Here is a 25353-nt window from a genome sequence, read left to right as displayed (position 1 = left end):
ACATGTCTCATGTTTCTTTTAATGGATATGAAAAAACCCCTTCTACATGTACTTCAGTAAGGTCGAAGTGTTAACATATTTAAAGTGTAAAACTTTGGAATATACATGTAAATAATTTAAATAAATAAAATTCTGGACAACATTAACTCCTACTGAGTACTTAAGAGCTCAACTTTCACTACACAGACTTTAAAAAACAAGTGGAAATACACAAGATTTCAGAAGTGAGACATAAATTAAGGGCAAACAGTGAGGCTATAACAAAGGCCTCACTTGTATTTTCTTCTGTTTTTTGTTGTTGTTGTTGTTGTGCTTCAATTCACTCACTTTAACTTCAAGTACAAAATAATAAATTTACTAGGAAAAACATGTTTTTGGAGGTTCAGAGCATTTTGTGTGAATTCAAATGGGTCAAAGATTCATTTCTGTCCCTCGAATCCTGAGTATCACTGTTTTTGTTCCATGGCTATGTTAAATAATAAGACACTCAAGCTGAGGGACACACACACACACACACACACACACACACACGCACACACACACACACACACACACACACACACTGAATTGCTACCTGAAGTAGGTCTTTGTGTCTGCAGAAGGTAACAGAGGGAAATGTACATTTGAGTGAGACAGGACAGACCCTCTTTTGTCATGTAAACAACACAGCAGTAAAGATTGGTTTCTTGTTCTTGCTCTGGATGTTCCTCTTTGTCCTTCTGCTGCTGCTGCGTCATCTTCACCGTGGATGATTTCATGCCTCTGGATCAGAGAGGAACATTTTAGATATTAAACTGAGACTGACAAATATCCCAGTTAACAAGTTTCCAAAAGAAGAACATGTAAACGAGCTGGTTTGCTGCTCTAAGAAGTAAATACCCTGTGTACTGTTTTAAATTAACTCACTAATGCTCTTACTATTCTATGGAAGCCCGTTTCCGCCACTAAATAAAAACAAAAAAGCTAGTATCCATAACTCGAAATTTCGAGTTATTTTCTCGAGATTTTGACTTATTAACTCGAAATTTCGAGAAATATATCTCAAAATTTCGAGTTACTTTTCCCAAAATTTCGAGTTAGCTCTGCCAATCAAAAATATACGCTTTCTTGTTACCCGGAAGCATATGGCGCAGGGGAACGCGCACTCAAAAACGGATCCCAACAAATTGGCGCTTTCGCGAGTACGTTTGCTGATAGTAACACCATGTGATTCAGCTAATAACACAGGGATTTCATCATTTGTGAAGCCAGGCTGAAAACACTCAGCAATCTGTGCATTCACGACTGGATGTAATACCGGTAGCTTAGCTGTAGCATTTGTAGCTGAGGGCTTCAGCTTCCGGGTAACGAGGAAATGACGTCATTCACGTAGATTACTGATTGGCAGCGCTAACTCGAAATTTCGAGTTACTTTTCTCAAAATTTTGAGTTAATAAATCAAAATTTCGAGTTAATATGTCAAAATTTCGAGAAAGTAACTCGAAATTTCGAGAAAATAACTTGGAATTTTGAGAAAATAACTCGGAATTTCGAGAAAATAATTCGAAATTTTGAGTTATGGATCCTTTTTTTTTTTTTAGTGGCGGAAACGGGCTTCCATACTATTCTCATGTTCATGAGTTAAGTAGTTAAACACAGCCAGAGGAGACTGGGAACAGGTGATGTTGGCAGTCCTGCATTACAAGAATGCTGTTGATCTTATATTTAGTAAATTCATGAATGAACACTTTTCTCAAAATGTGGAGCTACAGTTAGGATCAAAAGTTTTTGGACAAAGACACAATTTTTGTAGTTTTGCCTCTGCACACTACCAGAGTGCATTTTAAATAAATCAGGATGTGATTGATGTGCAGACCTTCAGCTAGGTTTTACAAAAAAGATTTCATCAACTATTTAGAAGATGTAGCCATATTCATGCACAGAGGCCTAACAATAATCGAACAAGCAGCCGACAAGGAGGTGAACCTTGTTTCTTCATTGCTTCATTAAAAACCAAGAAGATAAAAGATCTGGAGTCGCTTCCATGTGTTGAACCTTCATTTGGTAACTATTTACTGGAACTCTTAGTGAGGTCCAAAGTTGTAAGTAAAAGTGAAGGAAGCCATCATTAGGCTGAAAAAGTCAAATAAACCGATCAGAGAGAGACAGGGGAGAAGATTCAGGAGTGCCCAAATCAAAATTCTGGTGCATTGACTGAAGGCAGAGAGAGACCCACAAACAAGCATCAACTGAAGGTGGCTGCAGTAAAGGCCTGGGAGGCAGCCTTTGGTGAGATCTCTGAGATTTCAGAGACTCACTGACTGCAAAGGAATTTCATCAAAGTATGAAAAAGAAATCCTCGTATTTAAAATTATGTTAGTTTATTTCATTCATTTTGAGCCTCTGAAAACAGGTGACAGTTAAAGTTTGAACCTCATAGACATCTTTATTATTTCGCTTAAATTGCACTGTGGTGGTAATACAGAGGCAAAACTACAAACACTGCCTCACTGTCTCAATACTTATGGACCAAGTCCTTAATTGATCAATGAAGCAATATCTGTGCAACATCTAGATTTACAAAAGCAAAAACAATAATGAAGTTTAAACACCGGAAACAGGAAACAGACTTATAACTTGTTTCCATCGGTGTAAAAATGAAGTAAACCCTACAAACAGTATGCATTTTTAAAGCTGCTGTATCTGTGCTAAAATAACAGATACCTTTGTCAGACTTACCTATGACTTCAGCTGTATCGTCAGCCAGTGGGTCTGAGTTTATTATGTACTTGTTGCCAAATATCTGCACCAGCTTCTCAAAAAACTTGCATTCTTGTTTCTCTCCTCTGAAAACAACGACACAGAACATCAGGACTGATGAGAAGACAAAAAGCTACAATCTGATAACTCTGAGGTGTGAATATGCTCAGAAGATAAAAACACGTTTACATTATGGATGATCCCACCACCTCACGGTGCCCTGTAACCTCTCAACAATAAACTGCTGAGCTTACTTTCTGCCTTCTAGGAAGTGCCTGAAATTAGCCCTCAGCCTCTTTATCCTGGACTGACATTGTTCAGGAGTGCGCAGGTAGCCCTGGCTGGTCATGACCTGAGAGATCTGGAGGAAGATCTGTTTGTTTTTGGCGCTGCCCTTTAAGTTCTCCTGGATCTCCTCGCTCCCCCAAATGTCCAGTAGGGCCTCGGTCTCTCCGTCGCTCCAGGGTAGCTTAGTGCTGTCGGGCACCCACTGGTTACCTGAGGGGACTGTGAGAAAAGAAACATTGATTTTTGTCCTCATGCATTGCCACACTTCTCTTAGCACCCAGTCATATGGTTTCTCTAGCTCCACAAAGAAACAGTGACCTTCTCTATACTCCTTCATCAACACTTTCAAAGCACACACACACACACTGTGACATACTCCATATAGTTACACCTTTTTTTGGGCCCAGTTCGAGTATGTAGTCATCTGGCTCATCTGCAGCCGACGTGTCTGCGGCCACATCGTCGACTTTCAGTTCCTTCCTGAAGATTTTTTCCATCTCATTGAAGAATTTAAACTCTCCCCTACATTTGTAAAACAAACTCACAGTTACAACCAGAACTCTAATTACAGTTTTTATGGTAATTACTGTAAACGACAAAGAGCATCTTTATGCTCTGTTGAGTTCTTTCTTGAAATCTTTTGAGATCTTCAGGATGATTGTCATGACTTCACATGGACCTTCACCCGTGATCGTGTCAAATGTAAAAATTTTAAAAGCAAAACCAATACTAAAACCAATAAACATCTAAACAAGTTTAGAATAAGTGAGAATCAAAGTCTCGTCGTTACTGACTTTTCATGGAGGAAGCCATATTTAAGACGCTTAATGCGGGTGTAGCACTGCTCCGAGGTCCTTATAAATCCTCGGTCGTTCATCTTCTCTGAGATGTAGTCGAACACATGTCGGTTCTTCAGGCAGCCCTTCAGAGTGAGCTGAACGCCGTCCTCACCCCAGATCTCCAGCAGTGTGCGAGTCTCCTGATCCGACCAGGGCATCTTTCGGCTCAGGTCGACCAGGAGGCGGCTGGTCGAGGGCTGCTCATCTAAAACGAGGAAATGCCTTTATTATTGTGTTCATCTTTGGCAGTTTAGTTCATATACGCACAGTAACCCTGTGTATTACTGACTGGCTGTGTAAACCCACATAAGACAGGCTCATTGTCCATCAAAGGTTGTAAGGTGGCATCGGTACTGTCCACAGGGGCAAACATAGACTCGTCGCCAAGCACCGGAGCAAGGAGGTTGAAGTATCGGAACGCCGTGGGCCGCCCTCCATTTCTGGAAAACATAAATCTACGGTCAGCTGGCCAACAACATTCGAGCCTGGATCATCTCAAAAAGCATAAAGCATGTATTGTTGTTGTTTTTTTACCTGCGGCTGTTGCAGTAACGCCTGTAAGTCTTCTTCAACCTTTTAATCCGGGAGTGGCACTGCTCCGCTGTCCTCAGGTAGCCTATTGCGGCCATTTTCTCAGATATCTCGGCGAATATGTGACTATTGCGGACGCATATTTTCAGGCCATGCTGCACATCATCTGCGGCCCACACCTCGATGAGAGCAACCGTCTCCTGCTCTGTCCACGTTGTGTTCAAACCATCGGCACCTGTTGCAGGTAGACACACATGTAAGATATCTGACTTGTGGCTGATTTTTAATCTAATGCAGAGCGCGTGTTCTGTACCTGAATCCTGCTCCTCTTGTTCATCCTTTTCATCATACTCATCAAGAGAAACCGCTTCCTGTCCCAGTATTTGTTCCAGTTGACTGTAGAACTTGTAATCAACTTTTCTTCCAGATCTAGCGAGAATGAAAACGGCAGTTACTGAGGCATCACTCACAGAGAGGGATACAAAAACAGGTAAACCAATGGAAAGACTGAGCTCACTTCTTCCTTTCGTAGCACTGTCGAAAGTTGTTCCTCAGAGACTTCACCTTCCAGCGGCACTGCTCCGAGGATTTCGAAAAACCGAGGTCCTGCATTCTTTCGGAAATGTCTGCGTAAACGTGGCCGTTGTGGACGAAACCCCTCAGGGCCTTCTGGAGATCTTCTTCACCCCAGATATCGACAAGTACCAGGGTCTCCTCGTCTGTCCAAGAGCTGGTTGCTGGCTTTTCAGCTGACATGTTGATTTCTGGGTCTTGTGATTGAGACAGAAATTTAACATGAGTATAAAACATCCAAAATGGGAAAAATGGGATTAGGAATACTTTTTTAACTTATGTGTTGAATTCATTTTTACTTTCACTTCACTTTAGTCTAAAGTCGTCATAATCGTCCACACATACAGTACATGGCTTAAATTATGTAGTTACTGAAAGCATTTGGGGCTCACTATTTTTTGAGGCCAATTAGCATGGGTCTAGTATTACATAGGGACCTCTGGTGATTTGTTATACACTAATTGGATTGAAGAAGTTGTTATTGATCTTACCCCTGTGTGAATCCAGCAGTTTTGTTCTGTGTAAAATAAAAACTCCAACACAAACTGAACACAAAGGTTCTGTGATGATAGTGGCTGCATGCTAATTGGTATTTAAGTGATTTTTGCGCAATTTTTTTGTTGCTTATTTCATTCTCAAGAGTTATTTAGGCTTTTATGGAGATTTTTGGGTGCAAATTCAGCAGGCTTATGTTCTATGCAGTCTGGAGAAAACAAAGGAAAAAACAGGTGGAGAACAAGGAGCCTGCAGTGCAAAAACTGAGCCTGCAGTGCATGAGGTGTTTACGCTTTCCTTTCCTTTCCTTTCTCACATGCAGCATGCAGGAGGAGATACTCTGTGTCAGACAAGCTCTGGTTTCTGGAAATTTTATGTTTTGCTAAGGCGAGGGTGTCATCTGTGTGTGCAGGAGGTAGGGGACATGATTCACACTCACTTGCAGTGTATTGAAAAGGCATTCGCCTGCAAGATTCTCACATCGCATGGACTTTGTACCAGGAACTTGGCAAATTAAAGCCCATTCATAATAGATATGAATAGGTCTTAAGAAGTTTGGAGCTGTGGTGCATGAAAAAGCATTAAAACAATCTTCCATTCTGAGTTAACATTAAGGGGTTGGGTAGAAGACAGAAATTTTACCTCTTTCTGTTACCGATTCACTGTTGGAGTCTTCTGATATTTCGATGGAGTCTGTTACCATGGTAGACGACGTTGATGGCTGCTTATCCAAAATTTGTTCCAGCAGATCATAGAATTTAAAGTCGACTCTGTCAGTCCCAGATGAGCTAGAGGCAGTAAGACAGGTGCGTTAAAACAAAGTCACTCCAACGGTGCAGGACTCCAGATGTGCAGTTTTTACCTCATGTTTTCCCGACACTGGCGATAGTTCCCCTTCAGACGTTTGATCCTCGTGTGGCACTGCTCGGGGCTGCGGGAGTAGCCGTTAGCGGCAAGCTTCTCTGAAATTTCAGTGAAAATGTGACCGTTGTGTGGGTAGCGTCTAAGGCACTGCTGGACCTGAAGGAAGGTAGAATTCCGTGTAAAAGTAGTAAAGTGAAGTAATACGGATTGAAGCAGCAATAAAGTGAGATTATCAGGAAATTTATGGACATTTCCGAAACATTTTTTGATGAGTGCATGGATTGTGACATTGTGCTTTACCTGTGGGTCTCCCCAGATCTCCAGAAGGATGATCGTCTCTTTGTCTGACCAAGGGACTTTCCTCCTGTCCTCCTGAATTTCCACAGCAGACTCTGAAGAGGCAGAAATAAAAAAGTAAACACAATCAATACACAATCCCTTATTTCACTTTTTGTTTTTTTTAGATAACTACAATACCGTACAAAAGTCTTGAGCTATCGCTCATTTCTTTACATTTTGCTCAGAAGATTGGAACAGCGATTTATTGAAATGTGAAAATATAAATTGAAATACACCATAGAAGCCACGAGCTTCTTTATTCTTCGTGACTTTCAGATACTGTTCATCTGTTGTAGATAGTTTTTACATTCACCACTTCTTCTTTTGTCCTTCACTTGTCCTCTTTCCTAATTTTTTAAAAAGAAAACACTGCAAACCATGCAAAGTTTTCAGCAAAAGGCTCTTTGAGAATCACCTTGTAGGTGCAAAAATACTACTTTATATCTGTCAAACTATCTTATGGCATTTTTGGCATTTTTCATAGAATCAACTAAAAAAAAAAGGTAACAAATTATATCTTTTGCAACACACTGCTAGTAACAAAGTGCCCAAAGATATCATTCATTTTTATGATATTTATTCTTTTGCTAAGTTGTCTGTTATGTGTTGATACTGTACTGGTTCATCCTGCAAGAAGATGAAGATGTTGTCTTATGATTGAATGATTCGTAGGTCAGAGTTAAGTAGCTTTCATTTCTCTGAAAACAATAAGATACAAGAACTGCATTAAAAATGAGTGAAAAAGCTTCAATGCTCAAAGAAAAACTATGAAAGACCTTGAGAACTATTGCTTAAGAACACTTGGAATATAAGGAAATGATGAGTGGCTCAAGGCTTTGGCACAGCACTGTGGTTTACATCGATTCTGCTGCCATGTACTCTACTGATGGATTATGTGAAAGAAAAGGTTACATTATGTTATAGTGAGATGATTACGATCTGAAGGCAGATATCCATTCTGTATATCTCAATCAGTTAGTTATAAACAACACAAAAGTTTATGCTGTTAAATATAATTTCTGGTTTTCAAATTGAACCACAAATAAAGAAAACAGTTAATAAATACAACAAACTGACAACAGAAATAATAATAAATATACACAAAGTCATGGAAGATAAACAAGCTTTCACTTCTAACTTTAGATATCTGTTACATGTCCACAGCGCCCCCCAGATGACAAAATCAGAAAGTACAAAAACAAATGGTGATTTTTATAATGTGGAGCTTTGCTCATGTATCTTGTACTTCCCTACATTTAACTGCCTCGACGTAGTACTTCATCTGGCTCATGATCACAATTGTAATGTGGGAAGCAGAGAAAGAAAGTTACAAGTTTTGCTGTCATCACTTGGCAGTACTGCACAAACACACAACAGCCAATCAGTGCAAACGATTTGGGAAGCAGGCCGTTTATTTAAACGGTCCTCCTGAGCAGAGAAACTGAGCTTACCCATATCTGGATGAGTGTAGGCAGGAAAGTCGCGTTCTTCGGGCTCTCCTGGTATTTCTTCCAGCTGTGGAACTGAAGGGAAGTCTTTCACTAGAATTCTTCCCAGCTCGTTGTAAAACTTGCACTGAACTTGCTCCTGTCCTTTCAGGCTACAGTGCAGGGACAACAAAAGAGCAGAGATATTAGTTTTACAAATCGAAAACTTTTCTTTTACTCTTTCCACTCCGAGCACACATACTTGTTTTGGTAGCACTGCCTGAAGTTCGATTTCAGCCTTTTTAACCTCGTCTGGCACTGCTCTGGCGTCCGGGAGAAACCCTGTGTGGCCATTTTGTTAGATATGATGGAAAAAATGTGCCCGGTTCTGTGCATTCCCCTCAGCTCCTGCTGCATCTTATCTTCACCCCATGTGTTGATCAGGGCCAAGGTCTCCAAGTCTGTCCAGGGAACGCTTCTCGTTCCTAAAATAACAAATCACAGAATTTTGTCAGAAGTATTAATTCCATTTTGAGCAAAACAATACTGTGTCCAAAAAAATGGACACATCTCTACATATGATGTGGACAAAAGTACTGGACCACCTCCACATTGCACCTGCAGGGGCTAACCATTTATGGAAACCCAATCCATGAAGCTCCCATACACAGTTCCTGTTAATGCCAGAGAACGTTTGGACTATGCAGACATTAAGTTAGCAGAGTTTGGGAGACTATTACGGACTCAGCACTCAACAACCCCACTCTGTTACCTCACATGCTCTGCCACTTTGTGGTTGATTTGCTACTGTTAATAAATGCTTTCACTTTGAAATAATACCACTAATAGCTGAGTGTGGAATATCTAGGAGGGAAGAAATTTCAACAAAGGCAACAGAGGCATCCTATTACACCATCACGTTTGAATTACGTAATATTAACCGACTCTGGTTATTTATGGAAACCCAAGCTGTCCCTTCCTTACTCCCCATGCTGCTGCCATCCTTGTCCATAGTCTTATTGCGTCCCGTATCGATTACTTCCCTCTAATTTGGTCTCCCTAAAAGGTCCCTTCATAAACTCCAACTTCTTCAAAATTCTGCAGCTCGGGTCATAACTCGCACTACTTCAAGAGCTCATATTACCCCAGTTCTTCAGCAGCTTCACTGGTTACCCATAGACGCCAGGATAAACTTTAAAATCTTACTTCTCACATACAAGTGTATCCATAAATCTCCTCCTTCCTATTTGTGTGACCTGCTTCAGATCACCACTGTTTCCCACCCTCTCAGATCCTCATCTGCTATTCATCTTACTGTCCCGTCTGCACGTCTTATCACTATGGGGAACAGAGCCTTCAGTCGCTTTGCTCCTCGGCTCTGGAACTCTCTTCCTCCAGCCATAAGAAATATAGACTCTCTTCGCGTATTTAGGTCAGAGCTCAAAACACATCTGTTCAAACTGGCTTATTTGCTTTAGTGCTGATTTTATCTGTTGTCAAGTTCTGTTTTGCAATTTTCAAGAGTTCAAGTTCAAGTTCAACCCCCCCCCCCCCCCACCTTACATACACAACACATACATCACATGGGGAGACAGGTCGGAGACCGGTAGTATTATGGAAAAACACTGAAATGTACAATACAATGGGCAAGTCACAAAGAGCACATAAATGTCCACATCACAACATCACGAAGCACGTGACAAGCAACAGGGGTGAGAAGTAAGCCGATGCAGACACAGCCATCCTGCCCTGCCGCTATTTTTCCAGCGCTGGGCCCAGACCCGTCTGTCTCGACCTTGGAGATAAGCGTACGAGGGCGTTTGGAACGAAGAGTCTAAACACAGTTTGTTATCAGGGGAGAAACTGTTTGTTACATTCAGCTCCAACCTTGAGACCACAGCTGGCGCCGATATGGTAGCCGCATGAAATAATGGTGGTGTTCTTGCTTTAGTGCGAACCACTGCATGACAATTTTACAGTCGGTCTAATGTCCATTACCGATTCCTCACCATTGCTCCGCGATGTTGTCAGAGTACTCACAGCACCCGCAAGCTTCTCCAAGTTAAACTTAAGTACAAGCTCGCTCCATCGTTGCAATCAACATAGCGGGCAGCCTTGTGGGGATTTGAACAGCTGTTTCCGCTTTCGTTATTCTTCGATAAGCCAGGGCCAAGCCAGGGCCAAGCCAGCGCCGATCAGCAAGAACCCTGTTGTCATGGTTCCAAAAAGGTAGATGTCTTCAATGGGCTCTCCTGAACCCAGGCTTCTCGTCGAGAAGAGGGTGTCAATTGCATTCAGGGACCAGTTGATCAAATCCATAATTCCTCTTTTAGGTTTTAGAGAACAGACTGTGAGACTCTTCCAGGGTAGAGGGAGAGAAGCAGACAAGACTAGACAGAAACATGAGAAAGCCAAGCAGGAAAGATAAGAGAAGGGAGAAAGTGCGACTGCCTTCGTCAAGAGCCAGAGAAGTGAACTTATTTGATGTATTTTATGGCTATTGCTCCATTTATTAATTTTGTTCTTTTGTAAGGTGACCTTGGGTTTCTTGAAAGCACCCTTGAGTAAAATGTATTATTATTATTATTATTATTGAATTCTTTGAGCTCTTTAGATCAACCCCCTCTTTTACAAATGTTTGCAATGGCAGCCTGCATGGCTTTGTGCATGATTTTATACGACTGTAGCAATGAGACTTAAAATCCGATTCAAAGACTGGATGGACAAACAGCATTACGAGTCAGAGGAAAAATAGTAAATTTAGTTTTAAATAGTATATTTAAGACTCTTTCGGAGTATGGTGGAATTAAAAAATGGCTTTTTCTGATATTTGTTTTTACATTTAACTGTATCTGTTTACTTCCTTTTTATCTGCACTGGCAAAAATTCTGTAATCCTTAGCATTTCTTTCAGATGCAAAATTGTATGAAGCCTTAAAAGACAGAAAAGCTTTTCATGTCACTAACAATTGTGCTGCAAGAGTTAAACTTAAGTACAAATATGTGACCTCCTACCAATTTCCAAATGGCCCGTTTGTCCGACAAACTGCAAGTCATCATCACCGTCTCGGGACTCGTCTTCATCGATAATTTCCTCAACGTCGTAGGTGATCTCAGGAACGGCCAAGGAAGCCGATGAGCCGAGGACCTGATCCAGCTGTGTGTAAAATTTATGCTCCAGCCTGGAGTTCCCTCCGGCGACAGATCAAGGAGAAAACAACAGGATCAGTGAACATATCTGACAAACGTCAGTGAGAGCTTCAAAATCTGTGTCGTTAAATGCCCACTTGTTCTGACGGAAGCACTTCTTCAGTCGTTTGATCCTCGTCTGGCACTGCTCCACTGTCCTCATGTAGCCCCTCTCTGCCATCTTTTGTGCAATTTGGGTGAATATGTGGCGGTTTTTCAAGCAGCCCTTCAGAGCTCGCTGCACAGAGTCCTTCCCCCAGATGTCGAGAAGATGGAGCGTCTCCTCATCCGACCAGGGAACTTTTGTGTCCGTTACAACTGGAAAAGAGCCCTCCTGAGAGTCTGAAATGAAACACGAAGACTCAGTTAAAGCTATGCTTAGAAATACAAAACCAAATATTAGATTGAGACCATGTATAAACTGCACACACCTGTATAATCTCCCCATATGGAGATGAGAGGAGATTCACCTGAATTCTCATCATCCACTGAGGACTCCCTGCAAAGGTTAAAAAACTACGATTGGAGTTGCTCGCTTACAAACCGGTTTCTCATCAAATGTAATTATTTATTTAACGCAACATGCCTAAAACATCACCTCGCCACCACCGTGCTTGACAACTCGAATGAGGGAAGATTAGTAAGTGTCCTGAACGTTTTCCACTAATAAATAATCTTCCTCACTTTAAATCGATGGCTTCAAATTGTTTGGAAATTGCTTTATTACCCTTTGCAGGTTGACAGCTAGCTGCTATTCTTCTCTAAGATCACTGCTGATGATCAGTTATTTAAGTGCATTTGATGAGCAGCAACTGGATGCTACTGACCCAAGCAAGTGGTAAAGGTGTACAGTGCTCCCTCGCTATAACGCGGTTCACCTTTCACGGCCTCGCTGTTGTTGTTGTTTTTTTTTTACGGCGCATTGTGTTCCGCGTCCTGATCGGCTGTAGACCACTGTCTCCTAGAGGCACTGTCTCCTGTACAGTACAGAATGTGTTCAGGTTGTCAAATGTACATAAATCTTCGATCGCTAGCAGTGTGACTCTGAAGTGCTGTACTGTTTGTAAGTTTTCTCCCCAACAAGCACAACAATGTCGACGAAACGTTTTGCACTGTCAAAGGCACCTGCAGTAGCACCCAAAACGCAGAGGAAGATGCTAACCATCGCACAAAAAGTTGGACTTCTGGACATGCTAAAGGAAGGTAGAAGTTTTCGGACCATAAGGCACACCGAAATATAAGGAGCATTAAGCGAAACAAAACAGTCAGATAAACTTTACTCAACTCATTCTTCTTGCTTCCTCTACTTCCGTAACATTGATTCATTAATGTTGAATTCTCTGGCAGCTGCTCTATTCCCATGTTCTGGCACTGAAAACAGGGTTTGATCTTTGGTTTCATTTTATAACACTGGACTTATTTTTCTACAAAGGTTTGAACTTTGAGAGCGTTTAAACAAGAGAGAAAGTGTGAAAATCTTCATGCCTGTCTGAGAAAAGCGTATAAAGTGTGTAGTGAGGGATTTTTACAGCCTTAAAAGATCTATAATAATTGGAAAAAATAAAGTTGGCCCCTTCGTGGACTTCACCTAACGCTGGTTATTTTTAGAACGCAACTACCGCGATAAACAAGGGATCACTGTACTTAGTTTTTTTTTTACACACTGCTTATTCTTCTAGTTTGGCTCTTTTTTTTTGTTAAATAAATAATGACTCTGTGAAATATGTCACGGCTTGTTGTTCATCTGAGGTTGTATTTCCATAATTTTAAGTCCTGCTAAGGACCAGATGATTTTTATAAACTCACCTTGTGAATGAGAGAACCTGTACTTTCTATTTCGCATGACTCTATATTAGTATTCACGCTCTCTGCAGTGTAGACATCTGGTGAAAATTTAATAGGAAATCATTTACGTCCTGGGGAGAGATTTCAGTCTGAACCAAACATTAAAGGTGGACCAGCAGACCTACATCCTAGCATGACTTTGATCAAACAGATAAAGTTATGGATAAACGCAAACATGTGATGTCGACCGTTTGTTAGCAACAAATGAATAAAACTTATATTAACATATGGAAACCTTACAAGAAAGCTGAAGCCTCCTGCTGCTTTGTGGGAATGTCCACACCTCCGCTCAGCTTCCTCTTCCTGAGAATGCGAGCTGCCCTCAAGCTTTGGTTGTTCTCACTGGCTTCTGAATCCGTGTCTGCAGTCTCGTTGGATGTAGTGAGGTCTATGGTTTCATCGCATGGCAGTGTGCTAATTATGTTTTGTACTTTCCTCTCCTGAGAAATGTTTCCAGCTCTAGCCTGCAGCTGCCAACTGCCAGAGTCCCTCGTCTCCCTCGGTCCTTGCCTGATCGGCTCAGAGCTCCTCCTTGGCTTCTCCGTGCTGCTTGCGTTGACGGGAGCGCTGAGAAGTCCTTTGTGGTCCGAGTCTTTGAGAGCAGGTGAGCAGGAGGCTGTTTCCATGACAGTTTTGGTCCCAGGAGGCAGTGACAGGGAGGTGAGGATGCAGTCATCCATGGGTAATAATCTGGGATCTACAATTGAGCGATTAGACCGTTATTAAAGCCCTGGTTCAACTTAAACACAAAGAAAACAGCTGTCAGACACTCCAACTGAAATAAACATAAACTGGCTGTTTAGGCATTTCTTTGTGATCTCCTTTTGCTCTACTTTTCTCTCCTGGCTTTCCCTCCCCAACAGCTGATGGCGACAGATGGCTGTCCTCTCAGGGCCTGGTTCTGCCGGAGGTTTCTTCCTGTTGAAGAGAAGTTTTTTCTCTCCATTGTTGTCAAATGCTTGCTCACAAAGGGACTGGACTTCTCTCTATAATAGTGTAAAGCCTTTACCGCAGACTCTAAAGCGCCTTGAGAATAACTACGTCTTGCATAAATAAAACTGAATGACACAAATTCCAGTGAGCTTTTTTTTTATGACAAGGCTTTGGGATTCATAATTTAGGAAGTATGGGGAATTAAGTAGCAAAATTAATGGAGAGAAAAATATTGCACTCCTGTGACAGCACTCACACAACAAGAGTTCAAAGTAAGCATGAATATTTTACCTGTAAATAACATTTTCAATTTATGAATCTCAGAACGCCCTCGCGCCACATTTCCAGTGCCGCTGAGCTACGAGCCTTTCTCTCGACACATTTCAGGACACGGTGAAGTGCAATTATCTCCCACCAGTGCGTGCCCGCAGTACCTTTCTCTTTAAAATGGCCGAGGTTTCTGTGGTGTTCAAGTACAGCCTTCATGTCCTCCGGGGGGAAAAGGGTTTGCAAACAGTCATCTAGGAATGACGGAGTGTCTCTGAGCAAGGCGGCCAACTGAAAGAAAAATCAAGGTATTATTTTTAGTAATTCTGCAATTATTTATTATATTAGTTAAATTAATTGTTTATACAGCCAAAATGATCTATATCATAGAATTAAATAGAGAATTTAAATTCATTTGAAGAGACTTAATGCTAGAATATGTGATCCATGTAATTAAATATAGTTGATGTGAACACGTGTATTTCTAATACTCTGGACTGCTTCTAATTTAGCTTTGCTCTAGTGTTTCTCTCTAGTGGCTCAGTACTAAAAAGGGAATGAGCCTTTTGGGAGGCCCTGGTGAGCGTGCACCCTGTTAACCCTCCTTTCTCCACAGCGGTACAGACAGCTGAGCCCCAGGAGTGAGTCTTTGTGCTCCAGTCAGCCTTTAATGGCTGTTCAGTTTGGAAACGTGCCAGTGGAGACAGATAAGGTGCACTGTGTTAATATGATGCACAACTACAACAGGTTTAAAAAAAAGAAGAAACAAGCAAAACTAATCAACAATAAATTCACATGTTCACGTGATGCTGTCTCCACAGTAGCGCTAAATGTCTCTTAATGTAATTCCAATCTGGACATGTTAACATTTATACAGTTAAGCGGGATAGACAAAACAGAGCTGAAGTGTCATGTAACAATCATTATCAGGCAACAGGCTAGTGATGCCTGGCACGGATGAGCACAAAGATACACAGCACCTGTGTGAAGTCTGGGACGGGCAGCAGCTCCTCCAGTCTGGATATGAACTCCCACACCAGCATCTCTAGTGCTGCGTCGTACTTTGAGCCAAAATATACCGGGAAGATTTCCTGCAAGTGAGAAAGAAAGGCGCAGAATGATTAAGAGCCTAAGTCACCAACAGACGGACCACAGAAAAAAATTGATGGGTGGATGGATAGACTACACATTTTCATTATTTTTTAATTGAAACTTCTCAAAACCTTTTTTTTGGTGTAATTTTTCAATGCAAACTCAAAACTTGAAATGAGTAAAGAACATTTCATTCGTATTTTATTATTAAAGTACCATCCATAATAAACATTGCTGAAATTTGTGCTTTTATTTGATTGATTGATTGATTGATAATACTTTATTCATCCCGAGGGAAATTGGGTTAAGGCTGCCAGTCGTGCCAGCGCCATCTTACCCTTCCGACCATACATACATTACACAAACATCACATGGGGTAGACAGGCCAGAGGGGTATAACAATGGAAAATGCACAACATGAGCAAAGACAAGGAGAAAAAATAACTCCCCCCAGACTGTGCTCCAACGGGGAGATCTGTTTGAGAACAGAAAAAAACATCTCAGCACATGAATCCGCACATCTCACAACATAGAAGACATTAGCTTCGAAGGCGTTTGGAGGGGGTGGGGGGTGAGTGCAGGTCTGTGTCAGTGTACATGTGTATGTGTGCAGAGAGAAATTGTCCCTTCACCCAGTTAGGCAAAAGTCAACAGTCCTCGGTCGATGCGGGTGGCCTTGAATGAGGAGGGAGAAAGTCACAACACGGTCTTGTTATCTAAGGGAGAATTGTTATTCCTCTCAGTTTTTGCCTTGAGCATCCAGCTGGCGCCAGAGGGCCGCATGAGATGAAGATGGTAGCTGTTTTGGTTAGTGCAAACAAACTGCTTCCAATTTTACAGTTGTCTAATGTCCGTCACTGGTCACAGGTCTTTCGTTGGAGAGCTGTGAGCCTCTCCACGATGTTATCCATCCATACCGAGATGTTATCCAGTTTGCTCATAGAGCATGAGTGTTTACGACAGCCGTGAGCCTCTCTGAGATGTTGTCAGATGTTGTCGGTCGGTCTCAGTACTCTCAGCACCCGCAAGCGTCTCCAAGATGTCATCCGTGCTGCATCTGATGAGCCCATTCTGAGAAGCCACAGCTCGCTCCATCGTTCCAATCAACATAGCGGGCAGCCTTGTGGGGATTTGAACAGCCGTTCCTGCTTTCTTTATTCTTCGATAAGCCAGGGGCCAGGGCCAAGCCATCCCTGATCAGCAAGAACCCTGTTATCATGGTTCCGAAAAGGTGTCTTCAATGTCTTGTCACGGGCTCGCCCGAACTCAGGCTTCTCGTCAAGAGGAGGGTGTCAATTGCATTTAGGGACCAGTTGATCAAATCCATAATTCTTCTTTAGGTTTTTAGAGAACAAGTCTGGGAGACTCTCTTAGGGTTAGAGAATGAGCGAGACTATACAAAAGACATGAGAAGCCAAGGAGGAAAGATAAGGGAGAGGGAGAAAGTGTGACTGCCTCCGTCCAGAGCCAAGAAGCTCTTGACACCAAATTGTAAACTATATACAGATACTGTTACAAATATTAGGTTACTTCAAAATATATTGCATTTAGTTATAATGAATTTATTCAACTTTTTTGAGGAACTTTTCCCTAACTGGACTTCCTTAAATTTTAACTAAATGCCCTTGGTTAAGAGGGTTAAGAGAGGTACAGCTATAAAGGGGTGCTGTCAGGAAACATTAGGGCTGTTCGATATAACGATATATATCGGATGACGATATAAAAACGTCTATGGTCGTGTCCAAATTCATGGGCTGCATCTTCTTGAGGACCCGGCCTTCGCGGTCTACGTGGGCCGGGTCCTCAGAAGGTCGGGTAGGCCGGAAGTAAACGGCCGTGAAATTGGACGGTCTAGCCTTCTGATTAGCGTCACCGCTGTCTCGGTGGAGTTTAATAAACTCAGCCGTCTGCTCCTTGCTATCTAAAATATAACGGGACACTGTAAATTCTCGACTGTCTCATACTTCTGTTTAATCAGTTTTCTGTTTGACGTTTAGTCAGCTGTGTAAAAACCAAGGAGGAACCCACCCAGGGGATTAATAAAGTTTTATTTTATCTAATCTAATCTAATAACTTTAATCTCAGCCAAACCGATTTACTCACGAACAAACAAAACACTGAAAAAAGCCCAACAATAACATTTTTAGGTTGTCTAAGTGACTTATATATTACGTTTAACCCGAGCAGCGAAAGTCCGCGGTGATCTGAAAATGATGTGCCGGGAGTTGTGCCGTTCTCGGCCGCATCAGTAACCCTCGAGCTCCCGGCTAGCTATCGAGCTGGTGGGTAGCAGACGCCTCCGAAAACGTCGAAGCACTTTTGCAAATATGCGATATCTTGATAAACCAAGCAGATATTTGATGTTTACACAACTACTTTCTCGCCTGAAAATATGTTAAAAGTTTATTTTGTGACCCAGAAAGATTAGTATGAGTAATTTTAAAACTTAGTAGCGGCCGCCATTGTTGGAAACTGGAGTTTGGCTGGGCCGCGCTATGAATTCTGGGATATGGTAGGCCACGAAGGACACACCCGACCCATCCTTCAAATTCGGGGAAAAGGAGGACGCATTTGTCGGCTGCATTCGGAGGAGTCTACGAATTTGGACAGCCTTCGGCGCGTCGCTGTGACGTAATCGGTCTACAAATGCGGCCTCAGGAGGATGCAGCCCATGAATTTGGACATAAACTGTGTTTCATTTTAGCTATCGTTTGTTTCGTGGTGTCGCAAAATAAACTGTTTACGGCAATATTTTTTCATCGTTTTGATGGTCACTGTAGTGGCTATATTAATTTCTTAAAGTTCTCTCTTTCTCTTATTTTTAATATAACCACACTACGGACGGACAAGCGCCTGTTTTTATGCGTTTTGGTTAGCAACAATGACGGTAACAGCATCGCGAGTCCGCTTGTTTATGTTCACATAAACCTTTCACAATAAAGCTCAAGATCCTGTTGAGACTTTTCAAAATAAACTGAGTAATAAATACTCACAAAGAAAACGGCGGCCGTTACAACTTATGTCTAAAAATGTATAGTTTCATGCATCTGTTAAAACACTCGACTCCAGCTACATGACGCAGCTGGAAACACTTCCCGCAAGTCGTGCTGCCCGAGATTCACAGAATTTACAGAAAATGTTACATTTTTGTGATTTATATCGTTATCGGACGATAGAATTCTTATATCGGGATATGAGATTTTGGTCATATCGCACAGCCCTAGGAAACATTATCCAGATACAACAGTGATAATACAGCAGGATGTGATTTTTGAGTTTTTTTAAAATCGTTTCCCTGATTTGCAGGTGTAACTTACATAAATATTGATAGCTCATTTATACCAAGCGTCTCAGCACAAATGAGTCAGCACAACTATACTAAACCTCCCGACCTGGCTCACACATTCTGAAATAATTATAAATGTGTTTCCCCCACTATGACATAACAGGCATTATTCCAAACTTAGAGCTGTCTTCTTATTTACCATCTGTGCCTTATGTTATAGAGGCCCGTAATTAAAGCACCTCCTAATGCATATACAGCCTCATCTCTTTCGTGGATTTCACGTGCTGACATGTCTAACATCAGTCAACTTCGCAGTTGTACCACATCCCAAAGGTGTCTGGGGAGGCCACTGAACTCACTGTGATGTCTCATAAAGCCACTTTAAGGCCACTTTTACTTGAAGTAGCCATTGGAAAATGTAAAGTTGTTGCCGCCTCCATCTCATAGTGATATTTAAACCATGATTAACCTTTTAAAACCCCAGGGACTTTCTGAGGCTCCTGCTTGAAAATGTCATGGCTAAAATGATTCGATTAGTTCTCTACAATTACAAAATCTGTGTAAACCATCTTGATATGAAAATAAAGCTTACACTTGTGAGAATTACTCTTAGGTGTAACCATCACAGCAAATGCCATTATGTCAAAGGTACTGAGGATTGAACTAAGAAAAATATGAAGAAGTCTTTCCTGGACTCATTTTTTGTGTCTCTTATAGCACATAACCCCTGTGAAAATCTGCTGCAGTAGACCAAAAACTAAAGAAAGCCATGAATCAGCATATAGACAAAGATGGACGCTGCTGAAGTGACATAGAGCAAAGTTACAGAGGTTTTATTGGAAGCATAGCTAAGCTTTTGGCAATTTGGCACCATCTACGAAAGCTTAAATTTCTTAGGTGTTGAATAGCAGAAATTAGGCTTTTATTGTCAGAGGTCTTTTCTGCAAAACAAAGAAATAAAAACACGGACAGCCACAAAGTACGCAGAGTGGTGTGTATTGCATCTGTGTGTAAACAAGCGAATAAGACAAAATAGCGATTCATGATGGGAAGCTGCTCTTGAAGCACACTGGGAGATGGAAGTGTGCGGCAGGAGCGGTTTTATCGTGGTGGAATTTTTAGAAGCAAGGGAGCAAAGGTAATTGTGTGTTTAGTTTAGTGTGGTAAATTTTGTTTGGAGTGTGATGAAACTTGGAGTTTTGGAATCTGTGAGATCTGCAGAGACGTTGCTTGTCCGCGTACATGCTGGCAGGTGACTCGACACTTTGCGTTTACATCTTTTCGTGCTATCTTTGATTGTTTGTCGTTTGAGCTGTGTTTGGCAGTCATAGAAATAATTTTGTGAGCTTTTAGCTGAGATTCTGAAGTTTCTGTCGATACCACACATGTCTATATTTAAACAACAGACCAGGCGGCACAGCCTGTGAAACCAGATGTTCCGCTTGTGTCACCAGGAATTAGAGCTCAACAAGTTAAAGGACCAAAAATATCTGGGTGCTAGTGAGTAATCTAGAACCAGTACTATACATTTCTGATCAAGAAAGCCACAAACTGAGAGGCATCATAACAGCTTCATACCAGCACCGGTGTCCTAATGGTTCAAAAGAGGCAAAAATGTGCCAAGAAACCATCCCCATATGACTACACCGCTACCAGCAGCCTGTACAGTTGACACACTTTTGATGCCAAATTGTAACTCTACCATCTGTGTGTCTCAGCAGAAATCAAGACACATCAGACCAGGCTCCACCCTCCCCCACCCCCAATCTTCAGCAGCTCAGTTTTGGTGAGCCCACTTCAGCCTCACATTTCTGGTGTTGGCTGACAAAAGTGGATCCTCATTTAGTCTTTTGATGCTGTACTCCATCTACCCTCAAGGTCGGGCATGATGTGAATTCTGAGATGACTCTGAGAGTGTTATCAGAGTTACTGAAGTCTTCCTGAAAGCTTGAATGTGTCTGGTTTGTCTCTGCAAGATGTCTCACCTGGAAAAAATATTTTCTTTCAGAGGGATCCTCCAGTAACGAATGCACCAGCTCCACAAAGTTCACCTCCGATTCCTCCACGTGGTTGATGGTTACCTGATATAAACACACACATGAAAAAAAAGGAATATATTCTTACAGCTCATGAAAATCAGAAGTCCAGTATCTCAAATAGTTAAAATATTTCCTAAAATAAATCTCTAAACTATTTCCTGTGGATTTAAACACTAAGTAGGCTCCTAGTCGAGGTTCCTTTACCACATCAGTGGCACAGCTGAGGTGACATTGAAGCCCAGGTTGCTTTGAAAGCAGCCTTCAGTTCGTCTGTGTTTTTGGGTTGGGTGTTTCTCACCTTCCTCTTCCTCTAATAGATTCTCTGTGGGGTTCCCGTCAGCCAAGTTATCTGGCCAATCAAGTACAGGAATAACATAGTTTGCAAACCATGTAATAGTCACAGTAGGCAGTGGGTAAGTCCTGCTGAAAAAGTAGATTGATATGAGCTTCACAGCAGGTGAACGCAGACGTGCTGTAACATCACCAACCACCACCAACACCAGCAGATGAATTGGCACCCTGATATCCTCACAGGCAGCAGGAACTTCACACGGCACTTCAAACATTTTAGATTTTGTGACCCTCCACTCTTTCCTCTAAGATCTTGATTTCCAGATGAAATGCCTGGGAAATAATACTGACACCAACCCCAGTCCGCTCCTTCCTCAAATTCTTTGAATCAACTTTTACTGGCAATCCTCTCAAAGCTGCGCCCTGTTGTCCATGCACAGTTTCCCACCGCACTATTCCCTTCCAGCAAACTTTCAGTTAATGTGCTTTGATACAGAACTCTGAGAACAGGCAGCCTTTTCAGCAGTGACCTTCTGTGGATTAACCTCCTTGTGAAGGGTGTCGATGATCGTCATCTGGACAACTCTCAAGTCAGCAGAGTGAACTGGTATTTATACCATTTGAGAATCAATTTAATCAATTCTTTTAAAATGTGGCCATAATTATCTAAACAAACACAAAGAAAGGCCTTAATTATTTTACTACGTATAATGAATCTTGAATATATGAAAGTTTTTTTTTTAATTAAATAGCAAACCCCCCCCAAACATTTAAATGACACTATATATTTTTAAGATGTACTAGTATAATAACTCACTCTAGTTTTACTTAATGAGAAAAAAAACAAACAAACAAAACAAGGAGGACTTCTTCACTGCATAGCAGGTATGTGCTATGTCAACCTAGCGCTCAGCTTTTACACAGCTGTGCATTTTCCTGCTAAAGTTCACTTACGTGGTGATCCTTGGCAGTACTGACAGGGGCTTTTATTCTGTCCAGATGTGGCTGAATGATCTGCATATCCACTGGATGCTCCCCTCGACACATCTCCAGAACCAGCTGGTTATACACAAAAATCAGATATTTTTAAATGACTACAGCTTTAGCTTCCTCTCAGTATGACCAAAACGTAAACACTACTGACCCTGGCCCTGAGTCCCAGGATGAGCTGAGCCCTCTGACTGTAGCTCATCAGCTCTGGGACCAGCTCCGTCACCATGGTAACAAACTCTTCCAGCATCCCGTAGTGATCCACAAGTCCCTGCTGCACAACTTGCCACACTCCAGCTGATAAAAGCTGCAAGGGTGGGGCCAGGAGCCGAAGATAACGGAGGGGAAGGTCATTACCTGAAGAGGAGGAGAGAAGAAGTAAAACCACAACAGAGACAAACGTCTTATTGTTTTGTTACAGGCCTACAACACTGTGTGTCCTACAGCAGCAGCGATTTATATCAAGATGGCTTCACACTTTGTGAGAACTTCTTAGGTAATCAGCAAGCAGGTCAAGCTTTACAGAAAATTTTAGAAAGCTTTTTCATTCCTTTTCTTATCTGAATGTCCACCTCGCAATGATGTTTCGCTCCTAACTTTCAAGAAAGTCACTAAATCACATCTGTTATGTTGGATTTCTTTGTGATGTGAGCCTGTCTGTCTGAAAAGAGGAAGTAATTTCAGTAAATCTGCTTAGAAAGACAAAAAACACAATCAAAACAAAAGGGAAACTACCTCAGAATAAGTGCAAACAAGCTGCGACAGCCTTTCTTTGAGGATCCTGAGTGAACAGCATCCACCTGACACTTTATATGCTGGCACAGGATGCATAAGTTAATTTGAGGTGTAGTGGCAAAGTGCTGCGTAAAATAATGACATGACAGCGCTGCTCCGAGGTGCACTGACAGCGGCATCCATCAAACTCCCCCACAAACTCACAACACGGATTACACGACTTATTGCTGACCTTTATAATGCAGGATGCACAAGCTATTGGATTTCTGGCAGAGGTAATACGGCTAGTAAGTAGAAATAATGCTCTGATAGCACAGATGTTTAGCCCAAACCACTGACAGAGTGAAGGAAAACAACCATCACTTTCTAATGAGATCCACTGTGGATTAAGTGAGTCCTTCTCCAAATACTGCAGGAATATCAACAGAGAACAGAAGCAGGCAATCGCCGTTATCGTTGAGGTCACTGTAAAAATCATTGTTACCAACACAAAGATCGGGGATCATATAAGATAAGATACCGTGATTTTTCCCCCTGTTTATTCTGATACACGCACCTCGGTTGCTTCCACTTTCAGTTCCGCGTTTTATTTCCATTTCGCAGCTGACAGAAAAAAATGGCCAGTTGTCCCCCTCGGGTTGTAGCTATCGGGAAAAAAATGTATGTATAAAGCCTAATGAATGAATTCTGCAAATGTTTGATTAATAAAATGACCATCTGCGATCGCCAAGCAGCAAAATACGAGCGCAGTGTTGTTGGAGGTATGAACGTTCTCTAGGTTTTACTCGGTACTGGGAGGAAAAGGCAGAACAAAGGTTTCTGGTCTCATCCGCCTCAGTCCAGATCACGGCAAGCCCTCTTTCCTGGTTGGTTGATGAAGACCGGATCGACCAGGAAATTTTGATTTCATAACACTAGATGGCGCCAGACCGCCATCAGGTCCGACCAGGTTTTCCTCTGGCTCGGTGTTGTGTTTGTTTCTATGGAGGGATGCTGTCAGGGCCGTAACCAGAGCATAGACTTTACTGAGGCCCGCAATTTCTACTGCTGGATAGCACGTAAGCCTATTCGCCTATAACTGATCACATGGCTGATCAGTTTCATGCTCATCTCTGCCTGTTTGAACAACTCTGCTCCACGTTTCCTTTCTCTGATTTCAGATCAGCTGCACTGACTTCTCATATTCTTCAAGCTGCTGGACCCCCTGCAGTTTGCTTACCAGGAGAAGGTGGGTGTGGAAGATGCCGTTCCTTTTGTGCTGCACATCTGGTGCTGTGAGGATCACGTGTTTTCTATTTCAACAATATCAAACCACTCCTACTGAGACAAACTGACTGAGATGGAGTGGACCCAGACCTCTTCTGAAACAGTGACCAGCACAGGACACAGTGTGCTCTCCTGCCTCTTTCACCTTGTACTCTTCAGACCTCAAATACAAATCACAGTCATGGAGAAGGTTCAGATGGGCAAAGAAATGTCATGGTCAATGGTTGATCACGCCTCTTAGTATCTTTAGCGTAAGTTTTTTTCAGTTAATGTTTTTATTCTGTTTAGTTTCTTCCTATTTCCTTAGTCTTTCCTCCGTGCCCATCTGTGTCAAGCTTGTATGTTTAGTTTTCAGTTTTACTTTCTCTGGTCTCATTTACCCTGTCTATTGATTGGCTCTGTGCATTGTTTCTCAGCTCTGATCACTTCCAGTTCAGTAGTTATTCTTTGTCAGTGTCAGTGTTTTTCTGCCAGTTAGTTTTCTGTCTGTTTTCCTGCTCTTTTGTTACCCTTCGGACAGTTTCTTCGTTTGGGGATCCTCTTTCACAACTCATGACAAGCATCCCCGGACCGTCATGCTACAACCACCATGTTTGATTGTTGGTGTAATGTTCCTTTAATGAAATGCTGTGTTAGTTTTATGTAACAGGACTCAAAAGTTCCAAAAAGTTCAACTTTTGTCTCGTTGTTCCACAGGTTATTTTCGCAAAAGTCTTGGGGATCATCTTTTAGCAAATATGAGATCAGCCTCTGTGTTCTTTTTGATCAGAAGTGTCTTCTCTTCAGCTACCTCTCCTCCTTCAGAATTACAGCATCCACTTCTGGCTGCTTTGTTTGAACATTAAGAGAATTGACACAAAGCCAAAACAAAACTGGGAGCTAGCCAGAAGCTGCACACAAACAGTACCAGACCTGCAGTGCTGGAGCAAATCTGCCTCTTTTAATAATAAAGTTACTTATGTCCTTTTTTCATATTAAATCTATATGTGACTTTTTCCATCACCAGGATTTCTTCAACCAGCAACCCAAGTCTATAGCTCAGTGTTTCAGTCCTTAGCAAGTTTTTAGTTACATTTTTCTTTGCCTCTGCCAGAGGAATCTTAAACAGGTCTTTTGGATGCACATGTCCTTGCACACGATCATGAAACTAAATATTCCACTCTTGAACTTTATCTGTTTACTTTTAATTTGAGGTCTTACAAAATACTCAACCTGGTTCTTTCAGCTAAATTGCGTCAGTTTCAGTGATTGCATTGCCTTGTTGCAGACAGAACAATGTTGCATTGATATCATACTGCATCTCTTCTGGGATTTCTTCTTCCAGCC

The 25353-nt window shown here is 41.8% G+C and overlaps 1 protein-coding gene across 1 annotated transcript; it reads right to left on the bottom strand.

Annotated features, from left to right (window-relative positions):
• Positions 1-23645, bottom strand: LOC146369208 (uncharacterized). The gene is made up of 24 exons (XM_084910282.1): positions 23318-23645; positions 22181-22383; positions 21991-22095; positions 20692-20787; positions 15309-15419; positions 14496-14619; positions 13369-13825; positions 11715-11782; positions 11382-11625; positions 11110-11276; positions 8358-8580; positions 8120-8268; positions 6630-6721; positions 6328-6485; positions 6108-6253; positions 4915-5167; positions 4711-4826; positions 4401-4632; positions 4173-4306; positions 3822-4071; positions 3419-3549; positions 2994-3246; positions 2719-2825; positions 1-762 (listed from the first exon to the last, which is right to left on the bottom strand). Exons 1-24 carry the CDS (start codon positions 23355-23357, stop codon positions 755-757), a joined length of 3867 nt encoding a protein of 1288 aa, XP_084766408.1. The 5' UTR covers positions 23358-23645; the 3' UTR covers positions 1-754.
• Between the last annotated feature and the right edge of the window lie 1708 nt (positions 23646-25353).

This window comes from Perissodus microlepis, chromosome 17 (assembly GCF_051167445.1).
Source record: "Perissodus microlepis isolate ML-2025 ecotype Zambia chromosome 17, ASM5116744v1, whole genome shotgun sequence".
Classification (NCBI taxonomy): Eukaryota; Metazoa; Chordata; class Actinopteri; order Cichliformes; family Cichlidae; genus Perissodus; species Perissodus microlepis.
The sequence above is the reverse complement of the archived record's forward strand: the minus strand, read 5'-3'. Positions and strand labels throughout refer to the sequence as shown.